The 21,386-nt window shown below is 41.8% G+C and overlaps 1 protein-coding gene across 1 annotated transcript; it reads left to right on the forward strand.

Moving 5' to 3' along the window:
* Nucleotides 1–974: 974 nt before the first annotated feature.
* On the forward strand, nucleotides 975–19,609 carry scn4bb (sodium channel, voltage-gated, type IV, beta b). The gene is made up of 6 exons (XM_087847192.1): nucleotides 975–1,294; nucleotides 1,548–1,802; nucleotides 8,597–8,760; nucleotides 8,863–9,082; nucleotides 14,449–14,575; nucleotides 14,719–19,609. Exons 2-6 carry the CDS (start codon nucleotides 1,718–1,720, stop codon nucleotides 14,813–14,815), a joined length of 693 nt encoding a protein of 230 aa, XP_087703318.1. The 5' UTR covers nucleotides 975–1,294; nucleotides 1,548–1,717; the 3' UTR covers nucleotides 14,816–19,609.
* The last annotated feature ends 1,777 nt before the right edge of the window (nucleotides 19,610–21,386 follow it).

Genomic DNA, 21,386 nt, shown 5'->3' on the forward strand with positions numbered 1-21,386 from the left:
GAGCAGATGTGAGTTGTCCCTGTGTCCTCTATCTGTCTAGCTGTACCTCGACTCAGGTGACAAGCTCTGTCACATGGCCTCTGCTGCATCCTCTTTAAAACTCACAAATCTCTCTCTTTCTTCTTTTTTTTTGTATTTGAAAAACCTTTTGTGACCATAGAGGCACCTAACAGATGGAGTCTGACAGGCAAATAAATAAATAAACCAATCAAATCTGTAAGTTAAGTGCTAAGCATTTTCTGCTGCGGTGAATAGTGCTGACACAAGGCATTGCTGAGCTGTTGTTGACTGATGGTCTGTACATTTATGGCAAAGAAGCTGCCGTGCTTTAAAAAAAAAATGACTGTACACACTCGTGTATCATAATGGACTTGCAGCAGAGTTTTAGCAGATTAAAGAACAAAATAACAATACACAAGATAGTGAGACTTTGTATGCACTAAATAGGGCATACTGCACATAAAATATGCTAATTCATAGCTCTGAATGGTAATGCGATGCAAGAAATCTTCACCTTACAAGACAAAACGACAGAAGAAACAAAATAAGAGTAGGGGGCAGCTTTTAATGATTACAATTAAAAGAAAAAGACATTTTAAAACAAGTCTGTGCAAACAAGAAGCTACTTTACTGCTTTCCTCACCCATTGTAAATCTCTCACGTTGCAAAATATGGTGTTACCCAGGAAAGAACGACGAAAGAACTATTTATGATCGGAGCTTTTAAATGTGTGTCTTACAGGAGACCTGGGAGATCTGTGGTTACGTACCCAGCCTCCACGTCACCCTGCACTGCAGAACTTTTCTCTGAGCTTCATAAACACTGTCAAAAGTGCCTGGGTGTGTACACCAATGGGGGGGTGAATGAGACGAGGAGTTGTCTGGGGCATTGGAGGGGGGGGGGGGGGGGTGCAGAGGTGAGGTAAGAGAGAGATGGCATGCAGCCAACTGAGAGGACAGAGAAAAGTTGGGAGTTAGCCGGAGAGAAGAACAGGGAGATTTATCTTCACCGAGGCTGTGCTGAGGAGGGATAAGAGCCGCGGCGTTTTCCCTGGATGTCTGTCTCTCGGTACTTCTATTTTTTTGCTTACATCCCCCCTCTCTTATTTAATTGTCGCTCTTCTTGGCTGGCACTGCAATGTGGCTGTCTCTGCAGTGAAAGTGCTGCCTGGCAGATTCTCCTTGAGTGAACCCTGGTTGCGCAGTGAGTGCTGCTCTGCCTCCGTCCTGTCCACACTGACTCAGCTGTGCATGCAGTTGGTCAGCCCCTGAGTGAGCACCAGCTGCAGGAGCAGGTAGGCAGTAGCAAAGTTAAACTGTGCTTATCATCAAGTCATGTTTCTTTTCACTCAGCATCCTTTATTTTTATTTATTTATTTATTTTAAAAAAAAAGGTTATTGTATGTGTAGGAGACTTGCATTTTCTGTGCACTAATATAACTTTTTACTGTACTGCCTGTGTGTTCATCGCGCCAGATTTTAGTTAATTAACCTTTTTCCTTCCTTCTCCTCACCCTCCTCCTCCTCTGCCCACTGTCTAACCGACAGTCCCTTCTAAAGGAGTGCTACCCTGAAACAGCTGCAGGTGCAACACTTGGAGTACAAGCATCCACAGAGCAGCTTCCTGATTTTTCCAGTGGACAGAGAGTATTCTCCTAGCTTTCGGGGCCAGTGTTGGATACTGCAGCATCATTTGTTTTGGAGCAGCTCTAGCAGCCATGGAGGTCCGGTGGATTGGGGTTGATCCCGTGAGGCTGGGCCCTCCACACACAACCTGTGGCCTGGTCTTCTCTTTGCTGCTTGGTAATGTCTGTCTTTCTTTTTATGTCATATGATGTGTGCAGTGTTAGAAAGCTTCATCTTTTCCTCACATCTGTATTTATTCATGTGCTTAGGTAGAATAATGATGCTTTTGTATTTCTAGGTCTTATACTGACCTTCATCTCTGACCTATGCAGAGCACAACAATTTGTGTAAGAAATAAGAAACACTATGATTATTTTTGTTTGGGTTGTCCTTGTTTTTTTTGTTGTTGTTTTTTTTGCATGATGTTGCATTTTACATATTGCTCTGAGCCAGATGGAGTAGAAGTAGGACAGTAGGTGGAAGTCTTGTAAACTAACTGGTTTTGTTAAATTCATATAAGTCGTAAAGTTTTGATGGCTTTTACAAGTAAGCACAAAGTAACAGTACAAGCCTGAGATTATTTATAACCAACAGATAGGTTCTAATGTGGCTTGACACTTCAAATAATCATTCAGAGCTGATACTTGATGCTGATACTTGTGCTTTGAAATACCCACATCCTTTTTAGAGTCATAACTTAATTTCTATTCATGCCTCTCTTGGGGCATCAGTGCAGCAAACACACATTAAACATTTAAAGCTCCCTTGTTTAAAACATCTTGTGTAGGAGATGTAGGCTGCAAGGTTCCCTTATTGTCCCAGTCCATTTCAAGTCCTGTAAGGTGCATAAAAAAGAATCTATTGCAATAAATATCCTGTGTTCCCCACTTTTAATACCAAATTCTTTTCTTTGCATTGTGTTACATTCACACACAGGAACAGATGAGTCACTGTCACTGCCTGGCCAAGTTTTTCATAAACAGATCAGCGATTTTTCACAGGTGTTCTTTTTTTTTCTTTTTTACAATGTAAAAGAAACGTTCAAGAAACACGTGCGGAAACTGCACAATAGGCCAAATCTGCAAATGCAGGTGGCCAGCAGCGAGAAAGATGCTACAGCAGTTAAACCATAGCTCAGGACAGTGATTATATTACAGGAGTACAGAATGATATTTGCCTTATGTAATGCATTTATTATATGATGTACTGTAAGGTGCTTTAGAAGATATGGCTAACAGCCTGAACAGAGAGAATAACAGTTTTATAGCCACATGTAGGATAAAGAGAGGTAGGTACTGTCTGTAATGGAAAATAGATTTTATTTTATTTCTGAGTTATTATTACTATCTGAATTATGACTTAGACAAATCATCTTATGTCTTAAGCATTATGGCATTGATGGGCTTCATTTTTAGAGCCTTTAAAAGGTATATGTCATTTTCATGGACAGTATGCGTCTTTATTTTACCTTCAAATAATGATCTGTTCTTGTCCCCACATAGCCCTCACAGTAGTTGGTGGTTTTTTGCATACATCAGTTAATAAAAAAAGAAGAAGAAGAAGAAAATGTTGACATATGTGGGTTAGAAACTGGAACACCAGTGTGCTACTTTTATCTGAAACACCAAGACTCACGAAACAAGTTTTAATGAACAGTTAGAAAAAAGACACAAAGTACAGTAGTTGGATTTCGAAGAGAGCAGTAAATACCAGAAGGTTTTCAGTGTGTCAGGGATAAAACAGAAAGAAGATGGTTTTATTTATTTCCTGATCTTGTGTGAGCAGCTTCAGTATCTACACTGTTAGCAAAAGTGTCCTTGTACTGGAAAATGTGTTAGTTAAGGACACGCAGAGGGGCTAAAAGAATGAAAATAAAATCAAACAAATACTGTGAAAAAACTCTAGTGATAAAAGAATAAAATAAAACATGCACGCATGAGACTGCAGAGTGATTGTGCTGCTCTCTCATTACTCCTTTTCTGGGCTCGCTGGACTGCATAGGAGCAGCTGAGGAAACGATTAGAAGGTGTGATTTCTTTTTTTGTCAGGGCAAGAGTGAGCTGAGAGTGAATCGATAGCATGCACACTTACAGTGCCCCTCCCCCGTCTTTCGCTGTGTCAGTTTGTGTTTCCTGTTCCTGCAAATGGTGCTTGTTAGATGTTGACCTTGAGCATGTTATGCACACAGTGTCCACAAACCACAGGGCAGAATCACAGAAATGTTAGAGCGAGTGTAGAACATGTTACTACTCTCATGCAACTACTGATCATATAATAGGTCTGTGTTAGTGTTTCCCTGCATTAAATCTCCAACCTGCAAAACACACTGTCAGCATGTACTTTACCTCACATCCTTCACAGGAAGCACTAAGCAAAAGGCACATTAGTGGTGTAGGCCAGAGAGAGAGAGAGGAGAGCTTCTGTCTGTCCTCGACCTGCTGAAATTATATACTGTAGCCATCTGCTGTCTGTGACCTTCACACAAAAGCAAGTGCTAAGTTCAAATGTCTTACAGTTGTGGTCTGAAGTTTACATACACTCATCACGGGCATGAAGGTTAAGGTAATTTGAGGACTTTTATGATTTCTTCAAACTACATCTGTAATGACTTACAAAAAACAGGGATTGGGTGTTTTCTCCAATTCACACTGGGCCAGAAATATACATTTACTCACATAAAACATTCAGTAAGTGGGGTTGAAAGTTCTACACTGTTTTTGGTTTTTTTTTGACAAAGCAAAGGCTTATTAACTACTCATGGTCATGACTGACTGCAACTGGAACATTGGAAGTCCAAGGTACCCAGTGAAGATCTCAGGAGAATTGTAGATTTACACAAGTTGGGAAGGTCTCTTGTAGTTTTTTCAGATGTGTCACCACTTTGCTGAGGTCTGTTAGAAGTCCCAAACTGGCACCCTCAGATAAGAGGCAATTGGTTAAGAGGTCCAGGAACCACAGAGGCTCAAGCCTGCCATGAATGGAAAACTACTGGAACTCCAGCATCACTTTCCACAGTGAAGTGGGATTCCCATCATCTACTAAGCGGGCATCGACCAAGGAAGTAGATCGTGTGCCAAAATTTGCAGCAGCTCACCCCTGTTTTAAGGTCATTATAGACGTGCGCTGTCATTTCACTCTGATAAAAGAACAGTTCAAAGAAATTGTTAAAGGCCCCAAAATACCAGATCATGCATGTCCATGATGAGTGCATGTTAACTTTTGACCAAAACTGTATCAGGTATACATAAATTGAACATAAATAGATAAAAAATAATTGAATTGAAATATGTAAAGTATAATCACAGCACACTCTGATGCTGATGGATGCTGATGGTCCTTGGTGTGCAGTTACAGTTTTCACAGCAAAGTCACAGGAAGGACATTATGGTGTTCTCTTACCAAGGGTTTGAATTGTTTAATGCTATGAATAGAAATAATATCTGTGGTGTTAAATATATTTTCATAAAATAAAAACTTAAGTGGTTGATAGAATAAATAATTTGTGATCCATGCCCATTACACGCAGTGCTAGTAAGCAGTGACTGTGTATATCTACTTAAAAATGGTACAAAATAATCTAAAAGGTGACTTTTCATTATTAATCATGCATCTCTTTTTACTGTACAAAAAAGTACAGAGCACAACATGTATTCTCCTGCCCATGAACATAAAAAGTTGAAGGTTTTCAAATCGGTTTTAGCATGATACTGAGGAAAATGTATCTGTGTTACTGACATTATAACATTTCTTACTGACAACTAAGATAAGAAATGTAAATGATGGGCTGACATTGTGGGAAATATCCCTTATTCACTTCCCTTGTCTAAGTGCTACACTTATACCACATTTCTGATGAATATGAACTAAAATCCAACCATCAGTAATTCTTATTGCTGATGAATTTCTATATTACGCAAAATCAAACAAAATCTTTTCTTTTTCTTGACTTAAAAGCAGCGATGAACTAAAATCTCTACAGGAATTCACTGTTCCCATGTCAAAAACACCCCAGCATGTAGCGTCTATCTTATTTATTTACATGTGTTTTTCCCCAAATTAAACAAATAAGATGCTATGAGTTAGTGGAGGTTATCAAATCTATTTTACATTACTGTGCAAAAGACTTGAACCACATCCTTCTTCTTCTCATTCCTTTATATTACGCAAGCAAAATTGGTGCAGTGTTTTATTGAAAAGTGTAAACATAATGGAAATACAGTATATAGGCCAAAAACAGAGATTTTATGATACTCATGAGCTTGAAAGTCAATATTTGGTATGACCACCTTTATTCTTCAGCACAGCCTGACTTCTCATTGGCAGCTTTCTTCTCATTTCTTTAAGTATTCCTCAGAAATAGTTCTCCAGACTTCTTGAAGGACATTCAAAGCTCTTCTTTGGATGTTTATGCCGTCTGTTCTGTTCTCTGTCAAGATGATCCCACCCTGCTTCAGTAATGTTGAGGTGCAGTTCATGATTTATATTGTTAAGCTGCATGTTTTTCTATTTATGTGTGCTTTTACTGCATCGGCAGTGTGTTTGGTATAATTGTTATTATTTCAGCTTTTAAGTTTTGATAAGATCACCAACACCGCTGGCTAAAATGAAATCCCAAACCATCACAGAGTCTCCCAGCCAGGGGGTGCAGATGGCATATTCTCACTGTACCTTCATCCTGACAACCTCCATACACAGTGTTGGGAAGGTTACTTTTAAAATGTATTCCATTACAGAATACAGAATACATGCCCCAAAATGTATTCTGTAACGTATTCCGTTACGTTACTCAATGAGAGTAACGTATTCTGAATACTTTGGATTACTTAATATATTATCATGCTGTTTACAACTACGTGAATGTACTATTGCTGTGATTTATTACTGTTACTGAAGGTCCGCGGCTCCGAACCGTAGTAAAGGGACCTCTGGCTAATGGTGGGTTCTGTGTCGGGCTTGTAGCCAAAAAATAGCTTTACTTTGTTGTCTGGGTCAACTTTGCTTGCGAGAGACAGAGAGAGGCGTTGAAAGGCTGCTCCAACGGAACTTATTGTTTTTGGAGGAAAACATGAACACGGTGTACAGTCGAGTCTTAATAGCTTACTTACAGCTGGGCTCGTCAGACACTCTTCTTGGCTGCATTGGTTATTATTATATTTACATGCTTCCAGCTCCCGTTTTTCTCGATGACAACTTGTACTTTTCCTTTTTCTCCCTCCCTCGCTCACAGACACATAACGTGTATGGCAGTCCATTCTCCCTGCAGCACGGACTACACTGCCTATGATGCTACATTCTTTAGAGCTATACCTGTAGCATTCTGCCTATTAGCTTAGCACAACAACAACAAAAAGGCGCTCTCTCACCCAGGAAACACGCAGAGAGAGAGCGTCACCCTGTAACCATGGCAACCGTAACGCTGCCGCCTGGAACAACAGAGCGTAGCTGTCAAACAAAACTCAAACAGTCCTGACCCGCGACAATATGAAACAAGGAAGTACCGCCGTGTAATCCATTTATTTCAACAAAGTAACTGTATTCTAAATACCACCTTTTTAAACAGTAACTGTAACGGAATACAGTTACTCATATTTTGTATTTTAAATACGTAACGGTGGTACATGTATTCCATTACTCCCCAACACTGTCTATACATATTAACAATGATTTGATCCAAGAATTTTGATTCCTCACTCTATATGACTAGTTTATTTTCAGTCCTGTTCTTGTGTAATTTGCCATAGCTCAGCCTTATATCGCTGTTTCCCATTAAGGATGGCTTCACAGCTCCAACACCATTGTGAAGTTTGCTGACGACACAGTGATGTTGGGCGCCATCTCCAGCAACGATGAGGCGGCCTACATGGATGAAGTGAAGAATCTGGCATCATGGTGCCAGGACAACCATCTCCAGCTGAACGTTGGCAAGACCAAGGAGCTGGTGGTGGACTTCAGAAGGAGTCAGCACGGAGACTACAAGCCCATTGTCATCAATGGAGCTCCCGTGGAGAGTATACAGTCCTTCAAATATCTCGGTGTCCACATCTCCTCAGACATGACATGGTCTGCCCACATTCAGGTCCAGACCAAAAAGGCTAGGCAGCGCCTGTACCACCTATGACAACTGAGGAAGTTCAGGGTCTCTCCAAAAATTCTCAGGGTTTTCTATACAGGCACTGTGGAGAGCATCCTCACACAGAACATCACATCCTGGTTTGGGAACAGCTGTGTTAAGGACCAAAAAGCTCTTCAGAGAGTGATCCGTATGGCAGAACGCTGCTGTAAGATTGCTCTCCCCCGCTTCAGGACACTGAAGATACTGAAGGGCCCGTCCCATGATGGCAACAAACTGTTCCAACTTCTGCAATCCGGTAGAAGGTTCTGCATCATCCGGGCAAGGACAGAGAGACTCAAGAGGAGCTTCTATCCCCAAGCCATTTATAGATTCAACTAATCAAATTAGTTTTTATTCTCAGCTGTGTGTAACAATGTGCCTAAAAATACAATTTAAAATTGGTTCTTTTCTAAGTTTTCTGCCATGAATGGACACAACAATTGTTCATCCTTTTAGTTAGATACATATTTTATGCTTGAATAATTCAGAGGTCAGTGACAAAAACCATTCCTATGAAAATGGTTAGGTACAAGGACTGCACTAAAATTGAATAAAAAAGCAACCAAAGAAAACCTTTGACCTTCAGAAAGCCTGGAGAAATATTGCTCAAGAGCATTTAAAAAATGACAAATAAAACAGACAACTTGAAACAAATATAAAGAAAGAGTTGTTTAAATGCTTTTTCCCAGCCTTGGTATCAACTAGTTGGTAGGTGTAGTCTAACTCTCAGCAAGAAAGCAAATAACCAAGACAAAAAAAATTTATTACACCAGCATACAGACCTCACACTATGGTACTGCACTGTAAGACTGGTGTATGTCCTATCGTCATGTTTTTTTGCCATTCTTCTGCTTTTCAGGTGCGTGGTCTGCTCAGGCCCTTGAGATGTCTGTTGGGAAAATTCCCTTCCTTCAGGCAGTGAATGGGAGCACAGTTACTTTGCCGTGCACCTATGCCAGCTGTATTGGCATTGAAAATCTCTACTTCAACTGGCAATTCAATGACAACGGCACCATGCAAAAGGTAAAAGCCTTCCACGTGATTCAAAGATTTCTGTTCGGTTTTTTCTAACTTGTGCAGTCAGCAGCAGTTTTGAGATGACTGATATCTTGCTGATCCCATCAGGTCTGTGAGTCAGTGATACCTTCAGAGGGGGTGGTGCCAGATGTGACTATATTCCGGGAGCGTGTGGAGTTTGTGGGGAAAAACCATCATAATAACGTCTCCATCTTGTTGTTGAACATCACCTTTGAGGACGGGGGACAGTACACGTGTTTTGGACGCAATCCCAAAGAGCACCACAAGAACCATAGTGCCATCTTCAACCTCATAGTGGTTGACGAGTGTGAGTGGTCATGGTCTATGACATATGCCACAGTGTCATCTAATTTATTTTTCTTTCATTACAAAGTTAAATATATCCTGTTAGATTTTAAGGACATCATTGTTAAACTGTAAACCAGCTTTTTTTCTGCACCATTGAACCAGTCATTTGAATGTTCATGCTGTCACACTGATATACACCAATCAGTGCATAACACCAACAACCACTGACAAGTGAAGTGAACAACACTGATCTCTTTATCATGGCAACGGTTAGTGGGTGGGCTATATTACAAAGCAAGTGAACAATTTGTTCTCAAAGTTTATGTGTTAGAAGCAGCAAAAATGAGAAAGCGCAAGAATTTGAGCAAATTTGACAAGGGCCCAAATCTGGTGGCTGATCTGGTGTGTCAGATCTCCAAAATTGCATCTCTTGTGGGGAGTTTCTGGTCTACAGTGGTCAGTATCTATCAAAATTGGTCCAAGGAAGGAAGAGTGGAAAGCCAACAACTGGGTCATGGCTGGATTATGTGATCCAATCCAACGAATGAACTGCTGTAGTTCAAGTTGTAGAAAGTGTTAACATTGGTTCTGGTAGAAAGGTGTCAGAATACACACTGCATTCCAGTTTGTTTATATGGAGCTGCATAGCCACAGACCACCCAAAGCACCCATCCTGACCCTAGTCCACCACCGAAAATGCCAGCAATGGACACATTAGCATCAGAACTAGACCACAGAGCAATGGAAGAAGGTGGCCTGGTATGATAAATCACATTTCCTTTAATATCACGTATGCATTGCTAACCTGGGGAACGCCTGGCACCAGGATGCACTATGGGAAGAAGCCAACCCAATGAAGGCACCGTGATGCTTTGTGCAATGTTCTGCTGGTAAACCTTGGGCCCTGCCATCTATATGACCACCGACCTAAGCACTGTTGCCGACCATGTGCTCCCTTTGATGGAAGCGGTAATCCCTGTGGACTCTTTCAGTAGGATATTGCGTTGCAAAACAAAAAAAAAGGTTCAGGAGAGGTTTGAGGAGCACAGCAATGAATTTGAGGTGTTGACTTGACCTCAATTTCCCCTGATCTAAGTCCAGTTGAGCATGTGCTGGACAAACAAGTCAGATTCATGGAGACCCAAACTCACAACTTACAGGACTTCGAGAATCTGTTGCTAACATCTTGGTGTTAGATACTACTACTACTACTAACAACAACAACAACAACAACAACAACAACAACAACAACAACAACAACAACAACAACAATAATAATAATAATAATAATAATAATAATAATAATAACTTTATTTCCTCTCTGTGAATCGCTACCTTATCGTGGTGGAGGGGTTTGTGTGTCCCAGGGATAACAGGGCCTATGTTATCTAGGGGCTTTTGCCCCCTGGTAGGGTTACCCATGGCAAATTGGTCCTGGGTGAGGGACCAGACAAAGAGTGATTCAGAAGACCCTTATGAAGACAACATCGAGAAAACAGTTTACCCTGCCCGGGATAGGGTTACCAGGGCCCCGCCCCGGAGCCATGCCCGGGGAGGGTGCCCGAGGGCGAGCGTCTGGTGGCCGGGCCTTAGTCCATGGGGCCCGGCTGGACACAGCCCGAAAAAGGGACATGGGCCCATCCTCCCGCAGGCCCACCACCCGCAGGAGGCGCCATAGGGGTCGGGTGCATTGTGTGCCGGGCGGAGGCCAGGAGTGGAGGCCCTGGCGGACTGATCCCCGGCGGGTCTTCTAATATCCCCTCGGCTAGCTGCCAGTACGGTGGGGTTTTTCCCGGTGGATGAGAGGCTTTGTTCCCTGCACCTTAGGGTCGGAGAACGGGTCCTGACTGTCATCTGCACTTATGCGCCGAGTGGCAGTTCAGAGTACCCAGCATTCTTAGAGTCCCTGGGTGGGATGCTGGAAGGTGCACCACCTGGAGACTCTGTTGTCCTGCTGGGAGACTTCAGTGCTCACGTGGGTAACGACAGCGAGACCTGGAGGTGCGTGATTGGGAGGAACGGCCTCCCTGATCTGAACCCGAGCGGTGTTTTGTTAGTGGACAAATCACAGTTTGGCCATAATGAACACCTTGTTCGAACATAAGAGTGTCCATAAGTCCATGTGGCTCCAGGACGCTCTAGGCCGCAGGTCAATGATCGATTTTGTAATCGTATCACCAGACCTGCGACCATATGTTCTGGACACTCGGGTAAAGAGAGGGGCTGAGCTGTCAACTGATCACCACCTGGTGGTGAGTTGTATCAGGTGGCGGGGGAGGACGCTGGACAGACCCTGTGCACCTAAACGCGTAGTGAGGGTGTGCTGGGAACGTCTACCAGAGGCCCCAGTCCGCGAGATCTTCAAAGCACACCTCCGGCAGAGCTTCAACAGCATTCTGAGGGAGACTGGGGACATTGAGTCCGAATGGACCATGTTCAGCGTCTCCATTGCCGAAGCTGCTGCATTGAGCTGTGGCCGCAAGGTGGTTGGTGCCTGCCGTGGTGGTAATCCCCGAACCAAATGGTGGACACCAGAGGTGAAGGGAGCCACCAGGCTGAAGAAGGAGTCCTATTGGGCTTGGTTAGCCTGTGAGACTCCAGAGGCAGCCGACAGGTACAGCGGAATGCGACTCGAGAAGTGGCTGAAGCAAAAACTCAGGTGTGGGAGGAGTTCGGAGAGGCCATGGAAAAAGACTTTCGGACTGCCTCGAAGAGATTCTGGCAAACCGTCAGGCGTCTCAAGAGGGGAAAGCGGTGCTCTACCTGCACTGTGTATAGTGCTGGCGGAGCGCTGCTGACGTCGACTGAGAAACTTGTCAGGCGGTGGAAGGAATACTTCGAGGACCTCCTTAATCCCACTGACACATCTTCCGAGGAGGAGCAGCAGAGTCTGGGGATGAGGAGAATGACCCGCCAATTTCCGTAGGCGAGGTCACTGAGGCAGTTAAACAACTCCTTGGTGGCAGAGCCCCTGGTGTTGATGAGGTCCGCCCCGAGTTCTTGAAGGCTCTGGACGTTGTAGGGCTGTCCTGGTTGACACGCCTCTACAATGTTGCGTGGAGATCAGGGCAGTACCCCTGGACTGGCAGACCGGGGTGGTGGTCCCCATCTTTAAGAAGGGGGACCGGAGGGTGTGTTCCAACTACTGGGGGATCACACTCCTCAGCCTCCCTGGGAAAGTCTATGCCAGGGTGCTGGAAAGGAGAGTTTGTCCACTAGTCGAACCTCGGATACAGGAGGAACAATGCGGTTTTCGTCCTGGTCGCGGAACACTGGACCAGCTCTTTATCCTCTCAAGGATGCTTGAGGATGCATGGGAGTTTGCCCAACCAGTCTACATGTGTTTTGTGGACTTGGAGAAGGCATTCAACCGTGTCCCTCGGGGTGTCCTGTGGGAGGTGCTGCGGGAGTATGGGGTGTCTGGCCCATTGCTACGGGCCATTCGATCCTTATACAACCGTTGCAAGAGCTTGGTTCGCATTGCCGGCAATAAGTCGGACTTGTTCCCGGTGGGTGATGGCATCCGCCAGGGCTGCCCTTTGTCACCGATTCTGTTCATAATTTTTATGGACAGGATTTCTAGGCGCAGCCAAGTGGCGGAGGGCTTTCACTTCGGTGGCCTCAGAATCTCATCTCTGCTTTTCGCGGATGATGTGGTTCTGTTGGCTTCATTGGGTGAAGGCCTCCAGCTCCCACTGGAACGGTTCGCAGGCGAGTGTGAAGCAGCGGAAATGAGGATCAGCACCTCCAAATCTGAGGCCATGGTTCTCAGCTGGAAAAGGGTGGAGTGCCCACTCCGGGTCGGGGATGAGTTCCTGCCCATCCCCGTGGAGTGGGCAGGAAGTGGAGGAGTTCAAGTATCTCGAGGTCTCGCTGGCCTCTCCCTTAGAGGTAGGGTGAGAAGTTCAGCCATCCGGGAGGGGCTCAGAGTAGAGCCACTGCTCCTCCACATCGAAAGGAGCCAGTGGTTCATTTTTTTGGTTCGGGCATCTGACAAGGATGCCTCCTGGGCGCCTCCTGGGTGAGGTGTTGCGGGCATGACCCACCGGGAGGAGGCCCCGGGGCAGACCCAGGACACGCTGGAGAGATTATACCTCTCGGCTGGCCTGCCGGATAAGCTGGAAGAGGTAGCTGGGGAGAGGGAGGTCTGTGCTTCTCTGCTTAGGCTGCTGCCCCCATGACCCGCCCCCGGATAAAGCGGATGAAGATGGATAGATGGATGGAATAACTTTATTTATAAAGCGCTTTCAAACAAAGTGCTGTACAGCTATTTGACTGTACTATAGTCAAATAGCTACAGTACATCGTAACCCTATTGGAGTCCATGCCTCAAGGGGTCAGGACTGTTTTGGCAGCAAAAGGCAAATGACACAATGTTAGGCAGATAATGGTAAAGTTATGGTTGATTGGTGTATAAGGCAGTCACAGAAAGGGTGGTCTTCCAGATGCTCAACTGGACTGATAAAAATAAGAGAGAACATGCATGTGTCGAAGGCAAAATTACGGAGCTCCGCAAGGGACATGGGAGAAAATGGGACATGGGAGCTGAAGTTTTGCGAGATCTTGCAAATGTTTTGACCACATTCTTTGAAGGCCGCCAGCTTCAAGCCGACCAGGAGGTCGAGGCATGATGTGCGGGGGGGGGGGGGGGGGGGGGGGGGTTTCTCCCTGGCTGTAGTGGGCCTCGTCCTCCCGCTAGCTTTGAGATGGTGGGTAACAGACGTCTCTGAAAACGTCGGAACACTTTTGCAAATATGTGATGTCATGATAAACTGAGCAGATATTAGACATTTACACAGCTACATTTACGCCTCAAATTATCTTAAAAGTTCATTTTGTGATCAACAAAGAGTAAAATTAAAACTAAACTTGTTGGAAACGAATTGGCTGGGCCGCGCTATGAATTCTGGGATAGGTTGGGTTACGAAGGATACACTGACTCGGCCTTCAAATGCAACCTGCGAAGTATGCAGTCTATTTTGCGAGATCCCGCAAAAGTTTTGCTACATCCCAAGTTAGTTTTGTGAGATCTCGCAAAAGTTCATCTTAATTTTTTTTTCTCCCATGTCCCTTGCGGGCCTCCTTACAAAATAAATCAGGTCGCACATAAAATAAAACATATATTTGTGCCGTTAAGAAAAAGAAATCTGGTGACATTTCATATATTTTTTATATATATTTAAAATATTTTTAAATGTATGTAATTTCATATTTACCTTTCACAGCTTTTTTTGTTATTCTAAGACTGATAAATGTAGAAGGAGCAAAAGTCACAAGATCAGCTAAAACAGGAGGTTACCCTGAGACAGACAACGCCTGAACAACATGTCATCATGTTTAGCTACCTTCATCAGTTTTTACCTGGTCATTTTCTAATGCCTGCAGTGAGGGAGGTGGACAACACGCTGACCATCATCATAGCTTCTGCTGTGGGTGGGGCCATCGCACTGCTGATGGGCTTCATGCTGCTCAAGAACTTCACTCTCTTTGTTCTCGCCAAGCTTGAGGAGAAGTAAGTTTCCTTATAAGCAATGATCTTTCACTAGATTACACAGTTGGTTAGATCAGCCAGTATACGTACATGCTGAGGATTTTCAGCTTTGAACTGTTGTGTGTCTACAGCTTTAACACTGTCTCTTTTACCTCCAACTGCAGTAAGGAGTGCCTTGTAACTTCATCAGGGATCGACAACACAGAAAATGGCCTCTCAGGATCCAAAGCTGATTCAAAACCAACACCAAAAAAGAAATGAGACTGTGCATGTAAAAACAAGTGTATATAAATATGACAGTGCTCATATTTATATACCTTCTCTGGATATTTGTATATGCTCATGTGTTTGCGCACATGCAAATTCATTATGTTCAAGTTAAAAGCTTAACTCTGGTTGTGGCCTTCAGAGAGGGAAATTATATCAAATGTGTAAAGAGAAGTAACTGTCCAGATTATGTACAACAATGTTATTTAAAATGTGCACATCATTTTTGCATAACTGCATAATTTACATAAACAGTAGCAGATTAGAGATTAGATGAAACTTTATTAATCCCTCGGGTGGGTTCCTCCGGGAAATTCAGTTTCCAGTAGCACAGCACCGACAGAAGTTGCATGTTACAGAGTTGGAATACCAAATAAAGGGGAAACAACTAACACTTGACTTATTTAGGATATCCAGACACTAACTGAGCCTGATGAAATGTAACAAACAGGTAATATATTGAGGCTTGGTGGAACACATCAGAAATCTCAAATGATCATTATCCCCATGTTGTCTTTGTGGGTGGGTCAACGTCACTGCTCCAGCAACAGCAGTGAAGGTTTGAGCTTAAATGGACTCAACAACACAATACAACATGAAGAAAGAAGATACTTTACAAAAGACTATGTATTTCAGGAACTTGAAATTAGTTTAAGTGATTCATTTCCTATTATTTTACGGGCCCTGTAAAACAAGACGTTTGAATAAGTTCTTAAATGAATATTTGGGAATTCAATTCACAACTACAGTCTTAATCTGATACACTGTTACCAAGCTGTGAAAAAATAGTAATATATCTGTCGGCATAATTTGTTGTTCTTTTGTGTTTATACTTTGACCATTACGTATTATTTTATATACACAATTGATACCAAATTTAAATGTTGCTTTGTGTTATACGGCAGTATAACACAAATATAACACACAGTATATAGCTATGTGAAAAAGAAAGTACGCCCTTTTTCAGTTCTATGTTTGTATATCAGGACATAACAACAACAACAACAATAATAATAGTAACAAATGTACTTAGTGTGTACACTAAGTACATGATTCATTAGCTTGTACAATCATATTTAACGGCAATAAATTGAAGAGGTCAGTGTCTCTCATGTTGTTTTTAGAGGAATTCTTTAGTCCACTGAGATGTGCAGGCATTCAGGCACTGTATGTCTGCACACCTCTACACTCCTAAGTACTACCTCAGCATTTTTGTTTCTTTTTCAGCCATTCTGTACATTGCTTTACCCAATGTAGACCACGGCTTTAGCTGTCAGACAAATGGCTTCACATTTAACATCAAGCTGACTCTAGAATATTTTTGTAATAAGAGGAGTTTGTGGTTGACTCCGTAACTGTGAGGTATCCAGGTCCTGTGGCTGAAATCAGCCAAATCACCACACCGCTACCACCACGTTTTACAGTTGGTGTGAGGTGTTTTTTGCTGATGTGCTGTGTTTGTGTGGTATTGTGCATTATAGCCAAATGTCTCCACTTTGGCCTTGTTTGTCCAGAGGACATTGATCCAGAACTTCAGTGGTTTGTCAGATGCTATGTTATTTTTAGAGAGAAGGGACTGACATGTTCAGCCTTTTTTAAATTGTCGTGTGATTAACTTTAACATTTACATGCTAACTGAGACTGTAGAGCCAAAGATATAGCTCTTAAATTTGTTTCAGTTTCTCTGTGCACTGCATGGTCTGACCTTGGGGTGGATTTTCTGGGATGTCCACGCCTGGAAAGACTGGCAACTGTCCTGAATTGTTTCCACATGAGAATGAGCTTACTCACAGGAAAGTTCAAATTGTTTGGAAATTATCTAATGACCCTTCCCAGCTTGATGGCCAGCAACAGTTTGTTTCTCTAAGATCATTACTAATGTATTTCTTCTTTGGGGTTTTTGGGTTAACAAACACCTGAATGCTCCTAACTGCAATATTAATTCCTAAAGATCCACTAATTTTTTTTTTCATCACCTGAATTTACGTAATAAAATTCCTGTTAAGAACCAGATGGTTTATTAACATGTCGTGTCATGGAAAACCTTAGAACTGAAAGAGGGTGTACTTTCTTTTTTCGCATGACTGTACGTACTGTTGGCAAGTGCTTCTTGAAAGGATACTACTGGGTTCCTCTCTATAATATTTTAAGACTTACCTTATCATGTAAAGGCCCCTGAGATACCTGGAGCTATATTAATAAAACAAAAATGAACTAAACTGAATAAAGGGAAAGCAAATGCAGGCTCTTTTTTTAACCACTCAGATAAAACCTTCAGTATATTGTTTTATAAAGAAAAATGAAAAAACAATTGATGTGCACATTTTATGACATCGTAAAATGAGGATGTGATGTAATGTACACAAGCAATACTGTGTGGGTCCATTGCTGAAGCGATTATTAACTGCTACCACAACCAGAGTTGAAAAAAAAATATGTGACTGTTTTTCATCTGAAGTCAAAGAAACTTTCTTTGTTTGGGTGCTTGAAACAGGGAAAAAATGCAATATAATACAACTGGTCTGAACCGTCCTTTAACTAACACCAAATTCACTTACAACAGTAAATATATCTGTATAACCTTTTACACAACATTCAGATTGTCTGATTTATTCAAACAACTAACACAAAGACTGTATCGACATAATGCGGCAGGATTCAGCCCAGTTCTTCATCCTCTTTGCTTGATATAAAACACAGGTGCCTGTTAGTGCTTCTATGCTTGTCTGTCACTTAGGACGGCTACATGTGGTAAAGCAGTTTTTAAAAAATCAAAAACAAAAAGTAACACAACAAGCTTCTTAAAATAAAGGATAGACAATCCCCTGAAACATCCTCCCCCTCCTAGAAAAATGAATGACCTCCAAATGCTGCTTTTAAGACAAATAACCAATGCATTTAAGCATGTGCAATATGGGCAAAGCCTTTAAAAGATGTTCCTTTGGAAATACATGTTATGCTATACCAACACTGGTAGCATCAGCTCTGAGTTAGCTGTAAATTCCATTTTGTACCACGCTAACTTCATTGTGCTAACAGTCTGAGGTTAAGCACTACATATTCCCTCTGCTTAGTATGCGCCTGTTGAAATGGCTTTTCTAAGCACTGACAAGCAATCATTTAGTTAGCGGTTTACTCTTTGCAATAAATAATTCTTACCCAGCGCACTGCTGAGAGAAAAACTGACTGGGTATCCATGCACGTGCACTCAGTAAACCACCCATAATAATGTGGGAATATAATTGGTTGGTCTGGATTTCGCAGGTTGAGTAGAGGGGCTGTATGGCAGGGATAATCTGTTCAAGCAGGAATAAATGATGCTCACTGACTGTGCCAGACAGGTAAAGGGTGACCAGATCCCAACAAACTAAATGTGGGACAAGCTTGGTGTTTGTGTGGCACAAAGTGTGACATGTTAGCAATACTGGGAGGCATTCAAATATTTAAATCCAACTTTCCAACTCTCTTGCTCAGTAAATGCAAGAAAAATAAAAGGAAGCTGAAGTTTGGGGCTAAAAATGCTATGCAGTACTATTTAAAATGGGACATCTGTTCACCTGAGACAAGATGAACCAGGAGAAGAATTAATCAGCACCAGACCCAATGAAATAGTCATAATATTTCCGGGGAGTGGCGTGTATGTGTGTCTGCCATCACCGTGGCGCTCCACATTTATAGGTAATCCTAGAGTGATCTATTCTCAATCCTAAATAACGTGACGGTTTGATGGCTTTCTGAAACTTACCCTTATGTTAATAATTATGTGCCTCTGGTCTTTTAACAATGGCTCAAAGCAATATAGCTATTACAGTGCCATTCTAAAGATATAGATGTATGTTTTTGTGTATGTATTATCCATATGAGTGTTGGTTTTCCATTGTTCAGCTAAGTTAACCAAACAGATGGTTAAAGGCTGTTGTTGAACACTGATGATGATGATGGTTTTTTGATGGCAATCGATGGCAACAGATGAGTGTTACAGAAAAAAATATGCTTATTTGCTTGTCCTCCTGTGAGTAAAATGATAAAATTGGTATCACTCTTTCACAAAGCTACTACCACCAAGTCAGTTAGCTGAACTTACCTGGCTTTTTCCAAATGTGACAGTTTATTAGCACCTAAAAAGCTTTATCAATTCTGATGAACACATGTGAGTGTTTGTATCAAAGCACTCATCTAACTCTCAGCAAGAGAACAAGCAAACCGATTTCTCATTCTCAATACCTTTGAAAAACATATTGCAAGTAAGCAAAGCGCTGGAAATATTATGGACAATATTCATTTGATGTTCCAACTATGGTAAATTATTGTTTTGATTGCAAGAGTAAATCCACCTTAGAGTCAGATCTTAACTCCTAGGCTGTTGTTGTGACTTTGGAAACACGAAGGCAAAGTTGTGCAAGATCGTAAGTTAAAAATATTTAATCGCAATAAATATATTTAATTGTAAAAGGGTGGATTTTCTCTGAGTGTGAAAGATCCACTTCTGTCAGATGTTGTTGGTTTTAAGGTTGCTGTTTTTTTTCTTTTTCTTTTCTTTTATTATTGTGTCAATGAATTAATTAACTGAGGAAAATAAGCTTTAAGTGGATGTGCCCAAACAAGCTTTGGGTGAATGTAAGATGACAAGCGACTCTATGCAAATCACAACAGAACTGAATGTGAATTTGTTGTACTGTACCTTGGCTTAACTGTGACAGCTCTGTATGCAATACAATAGCAGGGGATGTCGTGGATCAGGGAGTCTTAATGATGGCCCTCATATGGATAAGAAGCAGAAAGCTCTACAATCCAATGGCACACGTTGTTGCTCTACATGTAAGTCGTATTAGACTTAGAGCTTATTTTGAGAGAAGTGCATGTTATGTTATATGACAAAAGCCCAAAGAGTACACTTTAATGTAATGTATCTTTTTTAAAATTGCGTTTTTCTATTTCTTTTCCTTATAAGGATGTAGGGTGAATGGGGAACATCCAAAGGGGAGCACGGAGCAGACTGGAGCCCCTGTACTCGATCGGACCTCAGAAAACCAAAAGACTCAGAAAGTCATACTCAACCGCTGCTCTCAGTAGAAAAATACAGCTGTGATACTCTTGCTCGCCCTGAAATGATGTCCCCATTTCAACCTCTAATTCATGCATACCAACTCTTGATCTCTTTACTATAGAAAAATAAAGTTTTGGATATAAATCTGTCTCGTGCTGTTGGAAGTGATGCATCACTAAAGTAGATCTTTGACCTCACTGCCTCCTATTGGGCAGAGGGAAGAAGAACAATGAAAACTCACCATTTCTTACCCTAAAAAAAAAATCAAAGATTTGAAGATGCAGCAGTGGCGTATAAACACATGAACGGGGATGTGGATAAGAAATTCTCAGTGCATTGTGGGAAGTCCGCCAACAGCCCAAACCTATAGCAGCATAACCGAGGGATGGTTCAGGATCATCTGATGAAGTAGTAACTATACGTTTCATCAAAGAGGACAGCTTTAAACCTAATCTTAAAAGGAGGGTGAGTCTGCCTGTTTCACAGGAGGGCTCTGCCTCTCATTCTACTATTAGAAACTCTAGGAACCACAGGTAAGCCAGCAGCCTGTGACCAAAGTGCTCCACTGGGATAATATGACAGCAAAAGACATGATTGGGCCTCATTATTCAAGACTTAGACAGATTTTAAATTCAGTTCTGGATTTAACAGCGAGCCAATGAAGAGAAGCCAAAATGGGAGAAATATGCTCCCATTTTCTTGTCCCTGTCAGTACTCTCAATGCAGTGATCTGGATCAAGTGACGGTTTATCAGGGGTCTTTTAGAAAAACCTAGTGTTACAGGAAGCCAAGGTAAAGCTATTCAGAGTAAGCATTTAGTTAAACATTGTGTTTCGGACATTTACAGTGCCACCTATAATAACTTTAATTTTCGAATAATTCAAAGTAAAGTGGAAGCAACAATATGTTTATATCCTTAAGTTATCTTTTAATTTCTGCTTTAAGGGAAACTTTTTACATTCTGTGATTCTGTGAGCCTGTGGAACACCATTAAATCTACATGGTTGCATAAAACTGGATTAAGTTTTAAAAATTCTGTCACATTGAATTATGGGAAGTGTAGTATCTGGAGGTTTGTGGTTTAAAGGGTACAAACATTTTTTAATTTTCTCTCCAGACATTTTAAAGTTACAAAGTCAGATGGCAGAAATTTTAAATAATAAGATGAACATACATGACCTGATCCCTCAGAGTGCTCAGGCTTCAGATGGTTCTATTTTTTGGTAACAGCAGAATAACATTTTAATAGCTTTGTTGTATTCTCTATATTTTATATTACTAATCCACACCTATTTATTGTGTTTCTTGAAGGTGAGAATCACAGACACCCCACAATGCAATATTAACACAGATCTGCACTTACAATACAATATTATTGGAGTTTTAACATTTTTCCAGTATGCAACAAAATTATATTTTATTTCAATGACATACATTGAGATTTATTGATTTTTTTCAACTGCAATTTATGCCCTTAAAGGACCTTGTTAGTATCTGTTTTATTGAATAAAATAAAGT

Source organism: Neolamprologus brichardi, chromosome 10 (genome assembly GCF_056152115.1).
Source record: "Neolamprologus brichardi isolate AB-2024 chromosome 10, ASM5615211v1, whole genome shotgun sequence".
NCBI lineage: Eukaryota > Metazoa > Chordata > Actinopteri > Cichliformes > Cichlidae > Neolamprologus > Neolamprologus brichardi.

Excerpts from the sequence above, each read along its gene's own strand:
- scn4bb (XM_087847192.1), top strand. The coding sequence starts at position 1,718 with ATGGAGGTCCGGTGGATTGGGGTTGATCCCGTGAGGCTGGGCCCTCCA. Across the intron at positions 1,803-8,596 it reads GGTCTTCTCTTTGCTGCTTG|GTGCGTGGTCTGCTCAGGCC; the intron begins GTAATGTCTGTC and ends TCTGCTTTTCAG. Across the intron at positions 14,576-14,718 it reads CTCGCCAAGCTTGAGGAGAA|TAAGGAGTGCCTTGTAACTT; the intron begins GTAAGTTTCCTT and ends CTCCAACTGCAG.